At 37.4% G+C, this 15586-nt stretch overlaps 1 protein-coding gene across 2 annotated transcripts; it reads right to left on the bottom strand.

Moving 5' to 3' along the window:
- Positions 1–5739: 5739 nt before the first annotated feature.
- Positions 5740–9017, bottom strand: LOC125272138 (sterile alpha motif domain-containing protein 9-like). Of its 2 annotated transcripts, XM_048196757.1 has the most exons (4): positions 8542–9015; positions 8165–8328; positions 7902–7967; positions 5740–7665 (listed from the first exon to the last, which is right to left on the bottom strand). In XM_048196757.1, exons 3-4 carry the CDS (start codon positions 7932–7934, stop codon positions 6286–6288), a joined length of 1413 nt encoding a protein of 470 aa, XP_048052714.1. In that variant the 5' UTR covers positions 7935–7967; positions 8165–8328; positions 8542–9015; the 3' UTR covers positions 5740–6285. The 2 variants fall into 2 exon arrangements, with proteins under 2 accessions (XP_048052714.1, XP_048052715.1); XM_048196758.1 differs by lacking the exon at positions 8165–8328 and having other exon boundaries at positions 8542–9017.
- Positions 9018–15586: the final 6569 nt, after the last annotated feature.

Raw genomic sequence — 15586 nt, 5'->3', positions numbered from 1 at the left:
CTAAATGTGTTTTTAAGGCCTTATGGCCTACATGACTGTGAGAAATAATTATTACAAAGGTCAAATGCAAAAGCTTGTGGCCCACTGAGCAGTTTTTGTAAAGTCAGTGTCATTTTCAGAAAACAACAGGTGTGCTGTGAAAAAATAAGACCATTATGTCATTTGACGGTGTCTCGCCTCTGGGAAAGAGTTGACTGTCCTTGGAAAATGTTATATCTTGCCTCTGATAAAGGGTTGACCATCAATTGTGGTCAAACTAAGTGACTTAGATCACAGATCTGAAAGATTTGGATGTGCCTTGATGCCTTCCTACCTTTGAATATGTCCTCCGAAGGCAGCATTTTTAAGTTTTCATATGCAGCCAGTGTCTCATTCAGCTCTCAGGGGAGACGTTTCTGTGCACAAGTTTAGAAATTACAGAGTCGTTCCAAATATAAGACGTCCCAAATATATGTTTTTCTTCTTAAAAAATACATCTGAAAATTTTTTTTTTTTTCGGGGTCTAGACTTTTACATATAATAATACACTCACAACAGGGAACACAGTGTAAAACGAGGCCTGAAGTGACCCACCCCTGTAAAGTACAGGTAGTTTACAGAACCAGGGGACCTCATGATGGCAAATGACCATCCAGAACAGAGCATATACATTGTTGAACACATGGTATCGTGTTTTGATGAAACTGAGCAGTTTTGGATTATTCCACACAAAAGTATAACTGTTCTTGCCCTTCAGTCAATCTCCAAGAAATGAACCATACACGGTGTATGTGGAGAATTCCTCACCAAAAACTGCTTGAATGATTTTAACATCTTCTGCCTCTTTATCTGTGAATCTGCCCAGCTGAATCACAACTAAGAAAACATGTGGACCAGGAGCAGAGAGTGCAATAGGCCTACAGAGCTTAATTGACCCAGAGCCATAGAGAGAGAGAGTTGCGACAACGGAAGTTCAAAACGCTTGATCGTCACGTGATTCGTGTAGACTTCAGATAGTTCCAGGAAGTGCGTCGGCGGCAATTCAAAATGATAGGATTAGAGAGACAGAACCGTGATTTTTGGTCATTTGTAGTCAATAAATGCATCGGTTTACAATATGTTTGTAATACACCGACATGTGACTGTAGTATGTGTATGTAGTTACAGCAATGTTGTTTTTAAAAGATAAAAACCTGCTAATATAGTGTTTTCAACCAGTGTTGCCTGCCTTGTTAACATGTTTCTGGCTAACATTACCTTGTTAAAGACCGTGTTGCAGTTGTTTTGAAGTATTTTTATGTTTTTAAACTTGTATGTTAGTTAAGGGAAATCATGTCATGTTCACTGTGGTTTCACAGGAGACCTGCAGGTGACTGCCTTAAAAAACCCATTGCAAACAATTGAAATGTAAAATTTAATTAATTAAATTTCACTTAATCTTAATGTGAACAATTCTTATGCACCCCATTCAAGTATTACTATATACATTCATACACAATATATTTAATTCTAAAACAAAACATGATTATACACACACATTGACTTTTGCACTGATTTAGTACAATGGATTTATACATTTCTAATAAACTGCATGTCAAGCATTTCGTCTGTCCTTTCCTACATGTTCTTGTAGTCTCCGCTATGGTTTGCAGTGCTGCATGAGGATGATCCAGTTGATCAGAGAAAGGAGTATGAATGGTTTCCCCACTGACACGGAAAGGAGAAAGTTATGTTCAAGTCAGCAGGAGCAATTTAAATAGAGCTAAAGATTGTGTGCCAAGTTGTGTGTTAATCATATATAGGTGTATCTGCCCTTTTTTTAACAAAAACAACACTGGGAACTTTTATGTTTATTAAAGGTTTATTAAAAATAAGGTGCAAGGAAAAGCTTGCAAAATCCAAGGAGCAGAGACTTCGGTAAAGTTGGTTTTATATTCGCACATTCGGACATCGCCTTGTTAATCACACTACATTGGACATTCAGTGGACATTCACAAGTAAATATGCCATTAAAACAATACTTGCCTATTTTGATCGACTGTGAAAAATGTTGTAAGTTGACAATCGTTGGTTGTCAATATCATGTCGCTACTTAAAATTTGCAAACATTAATTTATTGCACATTTATTGGAAAGTATGAATTTATCAGAAGTCCGAATGTGCGAATATAAAACCAACTTTACCCAAGTGGAGCAGAGATTGGCGGTGACAGCATCATTGAATGGAGTCTTCAGGATCTGAATCCCCTTTGTGCTTGTATTGAAAGCAAGATAAAAGGAGACAAAAACGGGAGAAATTAAATACAGTAGTAGTATATAATATAATATACAGTTTTGTTATTTAGTATGATTTCCCATTTAGCCTAATATAATATTATATATATATATATATATATATATATATATATATATATATATATATATATATATTATTTGCTGCTTTTAAGCATTGTTTTTTATCTCACTTATAAACTGACATAATAGACAGCCAACAGAATCACAAAGTAGTAAAAAACTAAAGTATACTACAGTATTTATTACAGTATCAGTTCACTATACTGCAGTATGTTGTAGCATTCATTACAAAGTGTTGTAAATACTATAATATATACAGTATTCTACAATTTACTATATGTAAAAAAACACTATACTATTTACTATAGGCCTAGTATTTTTTCACCTGGGTTGTACATTTAATAAGGAATAAGGATATTCTCATTTTACCACTTTCACCCACCACAAGCCCCAAAGTTATATTTAACTCCGTTTAGAAGCCTTTTCCTCCAATTACACAACGATGAATAAAGCTGTTTTAAACAATTGTCTAATCTACTATCTGATAACATCCCTTGAAACTATTTAGTGAGCAATATCAGCAATATAAAATCTTATAATTTAAACGGCTTACCTTTTAAAAGTACATCAGAAGCGGTCTGTTCTGCTGTAACTCTACGGCGCGGCTGCTACTTCCGGGAACTATTGAGAGGCTCCACGAGCCGCCATTGCTGTAAAAAACCGTTCCATTGGAGTCTATGGAGTTGTCGCGACTCTCTCATTATATGGCTCTGAATTGACCCTTCGCCGGGAGTTTGATTGACAAGCGATCTAACCAATCAGAACGCCGCATCCGCCATTTTGTCCGACAAAGCAGCCAGTAGTTAGAAGATTAACCTCGGTGGAGTTAAACTTGAAAAATTGTGATTATTGACGTCTCTATGCGTTTGAAACAACATTCATTCTCATGTTCATTCATGTTTATTTGACGCTATAAATGGACTAGTAGGAAAAGATGATCGGTTAACGAGCCTCTTGAGCTGAGGCGCTACAGCAATCTGTCACGACCATGGTCACACGACATATTAAAGAGCCACAAAACGGTTTTTATTGTTTGAATTTCTTTAATAACTACACAGCTTGAAAGCTGGGACTTTGTTTAATATCATAAGTTACCTGGTTTGTCTTGTCTGTCAGTTTCCTCTTTGTTCCGCAATGTATTTTTCACTGCTTGTGGCGTGACAGCGCCACGGCTGGTCGGACAAAGCAACAGTAACTAAGGGGGGCGGGTCTTTGCGAAGGGTCAATTCTGTCTATGATCGCATCTGTAGGCTGGTGTCAAACAGACCCAGAGAGATAATGACAGATACTTTTCTGCCTCTGCATACAACTTTTCACATTGTCCAGTCACAGAGTAGAATGATATCTCGGATTTAAAAAACTTTTTTTCCCCATGATGGTGTTGCCTTTGCACTTTTCTCCACCCCTGTTTTCCAAACACAAGAATCCGGAATGGTTCGTCTGGATAATGCCCTGAACCATCTATGCCTTAAGCACAAATATAAAACTGAGTAGGCCTTATTTTATGTCTTAAAGCTGCAGTCCGCGATTTTTCCTCTTTGTCGCCATCTCTGTTTGAAACATGCGATTGCAATCATATGCGGAACAGTTATCTGTACGTGCGTTGTGTCTCGGCACAGCTCGTCAGCGCGGATGAATCTAATGCTTGCTGTCAGTCACTACACCAGTGTGGATACTGAACTTCAGAATCACAGATTCTACGTCTTGAAAGTATGACTAATATAAGAAATTTCACTGGAAAATATCATCTGAACAAGTAAGTAACATGTCTGCCACTTTTGTTCTGACCAACTGAGGAAAAAAGCATTAGGCCTACAATAAATCGCGCTGCCAATGAAGATTAAATCTAACGATCGCTTAGCTCGGATCATGCCAAACCATGCAAATTATTATTACTGTTATATTGTTCTCAAATTGTTAATGTTTACAACATCAGCATTGCATGACTACGTGTATTTAGTGTATATTAGTGTTACCTGTAGATTTCAATTTCTGTAGCCACTCCGCAGTCCAAAGTCTTTTGCTTTTTGACTACGGGTGAATCTCCAATTGTCACTGATGATTGTCATTTGGATCTTTCTGGATTACAATCCGCCATCAAAATGATAAGTTTAATTATTTCAGCTGCTGTGAGAAAAGACTATAAACGATCCGGTACCGGCAGCATCCTCACATGATATAACTGACTAGCCTCTCGACGGGACTCCTTCCTTTCTGTTTACGGACGTGATGTAATGACGCACAGAGGAACTGCTCGAATTTCCAGCAGAAATCCGCCATGTCGCTCTTATTATAAAACATTATTACAAGCTTACTGTTGTGAATCGAGACAAGATAATTAGATAGTTTTGAACACTGGCTGGTTATGTACTTGCTCAAAAAATGATTTTGGATCATTTTTAACCAAAAAAAGTTGCAGACTGCAGCTTTAAAATATCAAGATTAGCCTATACAATAAAAATATTACTTCTGAAATCCATGTAGCCTACAGTTAGTATAAATATATATGAAATTAGAGAATTGATATGTCCTTCAAACTTAGATTGGTTTGCTAGAGGACGGAGATCAAGTAAGTTGATTTGTTTTCATTTTAAGCTATAGGCTTTCATTCGAAGGGTTACCAGGTGTAGACTACCATCTACAGGAGATAAAGTGCCACTGCATGCATGGTAATACTGTTTCTTCATCAGTCTAGCAGATTCCTCCTGTTTAAAAATGTATTTAGTCTTGAAAATAGACTAAGTTACACTACGCTAAATTCGGAACAGAATTCTAGCGGTTGAAGCCATATACATATAAAATACACATACACCTCATTGGCTGCTGGATTGTGTGTCAAGTCGTCAACAGCGCCGCCATATTGGTCCAGGCAACTTGCTGTAACTCTGAAGAAAGAACCCTGACTATTTTGAGAATTACAGATAGAACAGAATAGTCACAGCCCTTCATTTACTTGTAGGTGTTAATAGAGCAGTCATGCCCAGACCAACATGGTGGACTTGTTGACATATCGCAGCATTCATTCACAAACTTTTGTTTTTTTTGTCATTCAAAACTTCAGATGACAATGCTGCTTGTATGTCACCTATAATCACACTCAACTCAGCTTGGTCAACCACCTTCACCAAAAAGACCATGCTGGTAACCCATCTTGAGAACAGCATGTCTAAACTGGTCCATCAGCTACACCAGCATAAACCAGCCTGGACCAATAGTGAACTTTTTTTTCAGCAGGGTAGGCCATTAAACCCATTTAGTGGTCTCACTCACAAGTGCGAATACCCATCTGTCCACAATCTGATGTGTGCTTGACAGGTCAATTAGGTGTTTAAGGAGAGTAACAAAAAAAAAAAAGTGTAAATTATTATGTATGTGCTAGGACAAAAATGACAGTGAACACTGGAGGTATAGTGCAATAATAAATATATTAATAACAAGTTGAACATAAAAAAAAATATATATATTTACACTTCTACTTTCTATACAGTACATAGTAAATTACATCTGTGCAGAGTGCACTGTGCATCACTTGATACTGGCTTCCATCAGTAAGTAAATAACTGACAAATAACAATAATAACAAAAGAGTTATTACAAAAGACCATACAAAAAGTACAAATGGGACAGTAAAATATATTGCAAGGGTTTTGTGTATTTTAAGAACAGAATGCAAGTGTGAGCATACAACGTTTGCAACATTGCAACGTTTAACATTTTTCAACTCTTGGAAACCAGGAAAAAAAAAAAAAGCCAAGCGCAGAGTACAGTGCGGAATAGACATTGTTACACTGCTGACTTTCTAAAATATGCTCTGATTGCAAACACTTAAAACAATACGCTGACCTCAGGAAAAAAACACTTTGGTGGACACACGGCCTTAAGCTATATGGGCCCTGTCCTAAACGGCACCCTAAACACTTGCGGTCTTCCTATGAGTCTGCACTTTCGCAACTTAACGTCGCTTTGACTGTCGAGAAGAAGTCTGTCGCCGTCTTTGCTTCAGTGCAGACTTGCCAAAAGTGTGCATTGAGGGCACATATCGACTGCTTGCGAGCAGAGTCTCATGGATTTCATGATCACCGTATGGGCATTTGAATTGTGGGACATGACCATGGTCTTCAGCTAACTGTCTGAATGAAACCCATAGTTCCAAATCAAATTTTAATTTCTTATTGTTTTTCTTAAGCATTTTGGAATTTTTTGGGGGTAAATAATTAATGGTGTTTGCACCAGAACGAATGAAAAGGCATTTTGACTTCCCTTTCTTCCTGTCTAATGTAATGAAAAAAAGCTTCTTCCCAGTTAATTTATACTTTGGGACAACATCAATCTCAATAACCCACCTGTCTTTGTTGTCTGGACATTTTACCCTAACAAACTTTGGGGGCCTAATGCACGCCATTGCAATATTTGTATTTTCTTTGAAGTGCTCCTTCAGACCCTTATCAAATTCATTAATATATTTGCTCTGAGATGGCACTTCTAGTCCAATAATTTGTCCATGTTTGTACAGTGGCTCATCTCCAACACCAAAATGGATAGTTCCATTTGTTCGAGAATTCATACATGCTGCAGCAAACCGACACGTTTCATCTCTGAATTTTTTGAAGACATCCTTTTCTGAAACTTTCTCTGTGTTTGCCAAGAGCTTGTATTCATGCAGAGGGTCAATAAGATTGCTTGGACCAGTCTCAGGTGGAAGTATATCATTTTGTCTGTATACAAATGTTGTGCTGCTTTTATCAAAGGGGCGGGGCATACACAAACAAAATACAGAGCTTTTTGAGTTGTCCACTGAGTTCCTTAGGTGTTCTTTTGTCTCATTCCCCACATTATTTGTGCAGTGTGTCAAAGGTAAAGCCAGGGATTGTGCACCACTTGCCCCATCTCCTTTTGTGCACATGCCTTCATCCCGTTCCTCCAGTAGTAGATCGTTCTTGGCTTGAAGAGGTGATGCATCATAGGAGGACTCCCCTCCATTGTCCTCAGGCCATCTCTGCACACTTGATTCACTACCCTTTTCTTCAGTGCTCAAGGGTGTCTCCAGTTCAACAGGTCCATTGGTAGGACTTTCAGCTGCAGCTGAAGATGTTCTGTACAGGGCCACGGTTTTAACGATTTGAACCGCAGGTCCATGCGTTAAACCAACATCTAGCAAGTCTTGTTTATCAAATAAAATGATAGCAGCTCCTGAAACATCCTGATCCTCAAGCATTTTAGCATATTTCTCAGGAATTTTCAACTCAATGAGCCATTTATAGACATCCTCCTTCGTCCAGTCCTCCATTTTACTCGTGTCTGGAGGTCTGTTGTGTGGGGAACATTCTGCATGCTGAAAAGATAATAGCAATGATGTAAAATTGATGTTGATAATGTTTACTCAATAAAAAGTCAATGTCTGAAAAATATTTGTGTGAACAGACAATAATGTTCAGGATTGTCAGTACAATCCATTTTATATTGTATAATATAACAACTTCAATCAATTTCTAAGAACTTAGAACTTATTAAAAAAATAGCCTTACGATCTCAAATATTTTAAAAATACAAAAAAACTTATTACAAAACCTTTTCTGAATCTGATGGTTCTCTTTGCTCCATCGCTATTCAGTCACTTCTTTCGACCCAAGTCAGCTGAAAAAGCACAAAATAAAATAATGCAGATATAATATTCCAGCATTATAGGCATGACATTTTAAGTGAAAATGTTAAAATGACCATTCTGAGAGCAGCAATTATACAACATTGGAAAACCATTTAAAAATACTAAAAAACTGGCAGTCTATGACCTCTGACTGAGACATCAGTATGATGTACACCCAGTAACCTACTTAAACAGTTGTAATTGTTTCTCAGCTGCCTGAAGCAAAGAAGGACGAATCACATTGAAATGGTATGGAGGATTGGTCACATGTATGACATCCAGAGCTGTTCATCTAGAAGTTGTGCACTCATTTGACACCGACTCCTGCATTGAAGCCATCAGATGCTTTATCTAAAGAAGAGGCCAAGTAATAAGGTCACATTAGGTCTGATTTTGGAACAAATCTTGTGGATGTGGAACGAGAAGTGAGAGAGGCTCTAACTGCCCTTAATCAAGATCGTAGTCAAAAGGTTTTATTTCAGTGTGGGGTAGGAGTTTTTCCTCTGTTTTAAAGCAACGAGAGTTAACTGAAGAAGGACTAGATACACTGTATGTGAACAGTACCCCATTATCCACAGTCTCCAATGACCATCGACACCTGGAGCCGCTCAAACAGGCAAACAGCATCCAGAGGGCTTGACAAGATAGGTAATCCAATAACATAAGCAGTAGTCTAGGCAAGGAGCAAACGATAAGGCAAGAGAATCAAAGGCAAACAGGAGAACAGTCAACAAGGTAATACAACGAAACTAGACCAGGACTAGAACTAGGAACTTTACACAAAACTAGGAGAGGGCTCCGTAACGTTGCTATCACTAACATAGCGTTATGCACAGACAATACTCGGAAGTAAGAAAGAGGAAGTCCGTGGTTATGTAGTCTGATGGGAATCGTGCAATCAGTGCATACAGCTGTTTGTCATCAGTGCAATGGATCATGGGAACTGTAGTCCGGGGTGAAGTACAAAAGTTAGTGTAGTGCAAGAGTCCATGTGGTAAGCAGGTGACCTCTGGTGATGAGTGAACAGAAAGTAATAGACCAGATTTGTGACAATGACAACATGCCACATAGGTGGTGCATGCTGTAACATGTGAGAGGCACATTGTAATAAGGCCATATGACAGCTTGAGCTTAAAATGTTATCTAATCTAATCAAAAAAATATAAAAGACAAACTAAAATACAGTGTTCAGCATAAATGAGTACACCCCCTTTGAAAAGTAACATTTTAAACAATATCTCAATGAACACAAAAACAATTTCCAAAATGTTGACAAGACTTTTATATAACATCTGTTGAACTTATAACATGAAAGTAAGGTTAATAATATAACTTAGAGAACAAAATTTTCAGTTTTACTCAAATTAGGATGATGCAAAAATGAGTACACCCCACTGAAAGTCTCTGGAGCAAAGCTAAATTTTAGACTACAAATGTCTAATTTAACAAGAATTCAACCACAGGTGAGTCTAATTATTCATTACACAGGTGTCCAGCTGACAGTTGACTATAAAAGGGTGTTAAAACCGCTTCCCATTTCATGCTGTCAGCAATGGCACCACATGGAAGAGAAATGTCACAAGACCTGAGAAAGAAAATAATTTTTTTACACCAGAAAGGTGAAGGCTACAAGAAGATCAGCAAAGCTTAACTTATCAGTCAGAATACTATAGCAAAAGTGGTAAAAAATTAAAAAAAAAAGATGGAACAGCAACCATCTCACAGGTCATCCACGGAAGTTAATATCTTGACAGGAGCGTCTTCTGATGAGAAGGGTTGAAGAAAATCAGCATGCAAGTTCACTGCAGTTATCTAAAGAAGTAGAAAGGCAAACTGGGGTGACTATTTCCCATGACACAATACGGCGTACACTGCAGAGGAATGGCATGCATGGGTGCAATCAACAAAAGAAGCCTTTCCTAAAGCCCAGGCACAAAAAAGCCCGCCTAGAGTTTGCCAGGGCCCATGCTGACAAAGATGAAGACTACTGGGACTCTATACTCTCGAGTGATGAGACCAAGATAAATGTTTTTGGAACTGATGGCTTCAAAACTGTATGGTGTCGCAAAGGTGAGGAATACAAAGACAAATGCATGGTGCCTACAGTGAAACATGGTGGCAGTGTCCTTATGTGGGGCTGCATGAGTGCTGCTGGTGTCGGGAGCTGCATTTCATTGATGGCATCATGAATTCACAGATGTACTGTAATTTGAGTCAAACTGAAAAATGTGTAATCTAAGTTATATTATTAACCTTACTTTCATAATATAAGTTAAACAGATGTTATATAAAACGTAGTCTTATCAATATTTTAGAAATTTTTTTTTTGTTCATTGAGATATTGTTTAAAATGTTACTTTTCAAAGGGGGTGTACTCATTTATGCTGAGCACTATATGACAATAAAATCAATTATTGTTATAACGTTTCCATATAAAATAATGGCATTTTTTAATAATTAAAAATAAACTAATTTTTGACAATGAACATACCGCAAAACACTATAGAGCATAGTTCAAAACATAATAATAATTAATAATTTCTGAATATTGACTCTTAGTCTTTATTCACCTCTTTCTCATGGTTTCTCAATAGAATTTATAAAAGTTGTTAATGATAATTATCTCGCTAACATCATAGAATAGCGTGCATAGTTCTAATAGTGGGGCACACTGTAACGCAGTGATACAACATGCCCCATCTTCACAACGGGTATTTAAACCCGGCTAGTGTTTTATGCTGGTTAGATAAGAATTAAAGAACTATCTAACCAGCTAAATAACAGATTGGAGATTAAAATAATAGCAGATTTTTCTAATTTTATATAAAAACTAAAAACTGAGATGAAAAATTATAAGAAATGTACTTTTGCATTGGTTAAATAAATGTTCAGTGATATCTTCCAAAGATTGTTTTAATTTGATGCTAATATGCTAAGGCTATTGTAGCTAATCTTAATTGTTTTTGTTAAACCATCATAGGTAACCTGGTAAATTCTAAGATTGAATGTATCATTTCTGCCCCACTCACCCCACTGCCCCATGTGACTCCCCATGATCATAATGGACTAGTACGAACCGTCAAGTAAAGGCTTAAAACAGTATCCTATAAAGGCCTGTAATTAAGGCCTGATACCCTCATCCCTCCAGTATCAATAACAAAAGAGATAAGTTATTTCCTTTAATTATATTGAGGCTCTTTTTGAAAAATACTGATAATTGTTTTGTGGTAAGCCAAATAAAATTAGGGGCTGGTTCTGTAGGAGCCATTTATAGGTTTTGCCATATTGGCTGTGCCCAAACTCACTCTCTTACTCTCTTAAAAAAGGTACTCATTTTGAATAAGTAATTACTTTGTGACTGTATACCACAGAAACTTGTGAAAAAATAATATACAAATACTGAAGTCACAAACCTTCCGAAACCCAAAATTTATGTCACTCACTGCCAATACTTTTGGCCAAGGCTGTAGATATGAAGCTAAGACACGGCCGTCTGACTGAGACACATCCACAATAAAACTTGCTGCAAACTACTGAAGATTTTCGTTTAATACTGTAGGTAGCCTAATAGCATCAATTCATTTTACCCCAATATTTCATATTTCTATTTACAAAATGTTAGGCTATATTTAAAACATTATTCTCATAACATTAGTTATGCAACTGTAATTGCAATGTAAATGGATTTGATAAATGGTAAATAAAACATTGCACAGTAACATTATTTTTGATAAATAATTATGAGAGGGGTGCCTTTTTTCACTTGAGCACATCCCCCCATAAAATGTCTGTGCATGCACGGCCCAGGGAGTCCACATGAAACACAACACGTGCATCCCTCTACTATAACAGTCCATAAAAGTTTGATTTCTTTAGACCATTGTGTAAACCGTCTGTCATATTTAACGTGCCCTTGAACATGGCCGAGAAAAAGGCTGCCCTCCCGGGTGGGATGGCTAACCAGCGGAAGTTGTATTGCATCTTAGAAGTTCAACATTTTGATTACCCGTTAGACTGTCTTATCAAGCTCCGGTATTAGGCTATATTTATAGTTATAAGATAAAGATGGACTCACATCTTTTACTCACGGTCACAGAAGTGTTCTTGCTCTCGTCAGGACAGATTCTCTTCGCCAACTCAGGATGCTGTCAACCGGGGACCTGACTTGAGAGATAGCGCTGGACTCGCTGACTTTTCAACAGATGTTAGACTGTGTCAGATTCGTTGCATCATGCGATCGGTAGTAAAAACGAAGGCTATTTGTCTCATTGTTTCTAAGCACTAGGACGAATATTAGACATCTGTGATTTCGTGGTGTCTGTTCCGGTGCGTGAACTAGTATGAACCTGTTTAAAGGAAGTTTATCGTCCTATAGCGTTAATAAACCGCGCCCAGATGCCCACAAGCAGATGTGTTAGTCAACACAAACTCTTCTTCTCAGTTTAAGTTAAAATTAGCCATTAGCTAAAACAAACATGGTTTTAAACTTTATTTAGTTACATTTCTTTAGTCTTTAATTGATCTGTAGTTTATTATTGTTCTTAATCAAATGTTTTTTTCTCCTTTTTTTCTGATTGCATAGAGTTTTATTGGTTTGAGATTCTTAAGCGATTTTACTCTCTTTCTTGTACACGCTGGAACCTGTCTGACTGTATGCTTATATTCTCTGCCCTGAACATAATGGTCAATGTATATTTGGTCATCAAAGTAACTTGTCATGCATTGTTGATATATGACTAGGGAACATTTTTGAGAAGATTGGTCCTGGATTTATGACTGATCTAGAATCAACACTTAATACTTGGTTAAAGTGTTTCAAATCTTTGTTTTTATTTTTGTAGCCTACATCATTCACATAGCAGCACATAACTCTATGCTTAGGACAATTCAGGAATTACAAAGATATAGATAGATAGATAGATAGATAGATAGATAGATAGATAGATAGATAGATAGATAGATAGATAGATAGATAGATAGATAGATAGATAGATAGATAGATAGATAGATAGATAGATAGATAGATAGATAGATAGATAGGCTAATTTATTAGGCTACATTACAAACTGCATCAACTGATTAAATTAATAATTAAGTGTTTTCGTAACTACAGTTAGGTTCTTGTAGAATGCTGTGATGACACATAAAGCGAACACTAGACTTAATTTGTGGCTAGCGAGGCCAGGGCCAAATGATAAAACATAATGCTTGAATGCAATGTAAATGACTTGCACAGAGTGTGATGATCCTGCATTTAGCCTATATATGAACAGACCTTTATAACTAAGGCAGATGTAAAGGCCATAATAATACCATAACTTTCCCTTAATTTTCATAATTGTGAAGAATAGTTAGAATAAAATAGTCAATTACATGTCACTTTATAAGTTTATAATCACAGTAGGCACCAATCCTGTGAGTGCTCAGGAGCTCAAGCACCTAAGGAAAAAACACATTCTCCATTCATTTTAACCAATGAACATTTCGACAGCGCATCCATGTAATGCGTGAGCACGAATCTCTCGGATTTCTTTCACTCTCATAAAACTGGATGTGAGCTCTCAAATATGCCTCTGCTCTCTCTCAGATATTACATGTGCACACTCTAACTTTGCCCTGTGCACTCACGAATCTCTACATGCTCTTTCTGAAGAATTCTCTTCTCTCTCCTGGATAAGGTTGCCAGAAAAAAATACCAGACGTTCACAGTTGACTGATGAAAGTGTATCTTTAAATTGTAAAGAAATTAACCATCCATTTTGTTTCATGATAGCTATAGCATTTTCAAGCTGATTTTAGTCAGCCAGTTCTCTGTTCATTTTTTATTTTATTTTTTAATAGTTATTTGAGTTGTGCTTATTGTAAATAGGTACTAATGTAATTATTTTATTTAGTGAACCACTACTGATCATCAGGTAGGTCTATAGGCCTAGCGAGAGAGTGACCGGCGGCAACATTCATTTATGTATTTGCAGTCTGTTCGTTGTGAGAAACAAATAACTTTTGTGTAGGCTAGTGAATTCATCACTGAATGGAGAAAAAGGCAGTAGGCTACTCTTGAAGTATATCCAAGTATATTTAAGTATATTTAATTACTGATGTTTATCTTACCCCCACATTTAACTCTGAATGATAATCAAAACACTATAAGGAAAAAAGGGGGAAGGGGTTAACTTAGACAAGAACTAGACTAACAATAGATAACCTCCCCCCACCAGTGAACCCCTCAGCAGGTTTAACAAAAATCTTTTATATCTATATATACCAATAATAATATATGAATGTATATAATCTTTTAAATGTACAGGTGTTGGTCATATAATTAGAATATCATCAAAAAGTTTATTTATTTCACTAATTCCATTCAAAAAGTGAAACTTGTATATTATATTCATTCATTACACACAGACTGATATATTTCAAATGTTTATTTCTTTTAATTTTGATGATTATAACTGACAACTAAGGAAAATCCCAAATTCAGTATCTCAGAAAGAATTAGAATATTACTTAAGACCAATACAAAGAAAGGATTTTTAGAAATCTTGGCCAACTGAAAAGTATGAACATGAAAAGTATGAGCATGTACAGCGCTCAATACTTAGTTGGGGCTCCTTTTGCCTGAATTACTGCAGCAATGCAGCGTGGCATGGAGTCGATCAGTCTGTGGCACTGCTCATGTGTTATGAGAGCCCAGGTTGCTCTGATAGTGGCCTTCAGCTCTTCTGCATTGTTGGGTCTGGCATATCGCATCTTCCTCTTCACAATACCCAATAGATTTTCTATGGGGTTAAGGTCAGGCGAGTTTGCTGGCCAATTAAGAACAGGGTTACCATGGTCCTTAAACCAGGTACTGGTAGCTTTGGTCCTGTTGGAAAATGAAATCTGCATCTCCATAAAGTTGGTCAGCAGCAGGAAGCATGAAGTGCTCTAAAACTTCCTGGTATACGGCTGCGTTGACCTTGGACCTCAGAAAACTCAGTGGACCAACACCAGCAGATGACATGGCACCCCAAACCATCACTGACAGTGGAAACTTTACACTGGACCTCAAGCAACGTGGATTGTGTGCCTCTCCTCTCTTCCTCCAGACTCTGGGACCCTGATTTCTAAAGGAAATGCAAAATTTACTTTCATCAGAGAACATAACTTTGGACCACTCAGCAGCAGTCCAGTCCTTTTTGTCTTTAGCCCAGGCGAGACGCTTCTGACGCTGTCTGTTGTTCAAGAGTGGCTTGACACAACGAATGCGACAGCTGAAACCCATGTCTTGCATACGTCTGTGCGTAGTGGTTCTTGAAGCACTGACTCCAGCTGCAGTCCACTCTTTGTGAATCTCCCCCACATTTTTGAATGGGTTTTGTTTCACAATCCTCTCCAGGGTGCGGTTATCCTTATTGCTTGTACACTTTTTTCTACCACATCTTTTCCTTCCCTTTGCCTCTCTATTAATGTGCTTGGACACAGAGCTCTGTGAACAGCCAGCCTCTTTTGCAATGACCTTTTGTGTCTTGCCCTCCTTGTGCAAGGTGTCAATGGTCGTCTTTTGGACAACTGTCAAGTCAGCAGTCTTCCCCATGATTGTGTAGCCTACAGAACTAGAATGAGA

This window comes from Megalobrama amblycephala, linkage group LG7 (genome assembly GCF_018812025.1).
Source record: "Megalobrama amblycephala isolate DHTTF-2021 linkage group LG7, ASM1881202v1, whole genome shotgun sequence".
Lineage (NCBI taxonomy): Eukaryota > Metazoa > Chordata > Actinopteri > Cypriniformes > Xenocyprididae > Megalobrama > Megalobrama amblycephala.
This window is presented reverse-complemented; position numbering and strand designations above follow the sequence as displayed.

Bases quoted from the DNA above. Each gene is read 5' to 3' on its own strand.
- LOC125272138 (XM_048196758.1), bottom strand. From the start codon at position 7,934: ATGGAGCAAAGAGAACCATCAGATTCAGAAAAG. The intron at 7,666-7,901 runs GTTTTGTAATAA...TTATCTTTTCAG, and splicing joins AACCATCAGATTCAGAAAAG to CATGCAGAATGTTCCCCACA.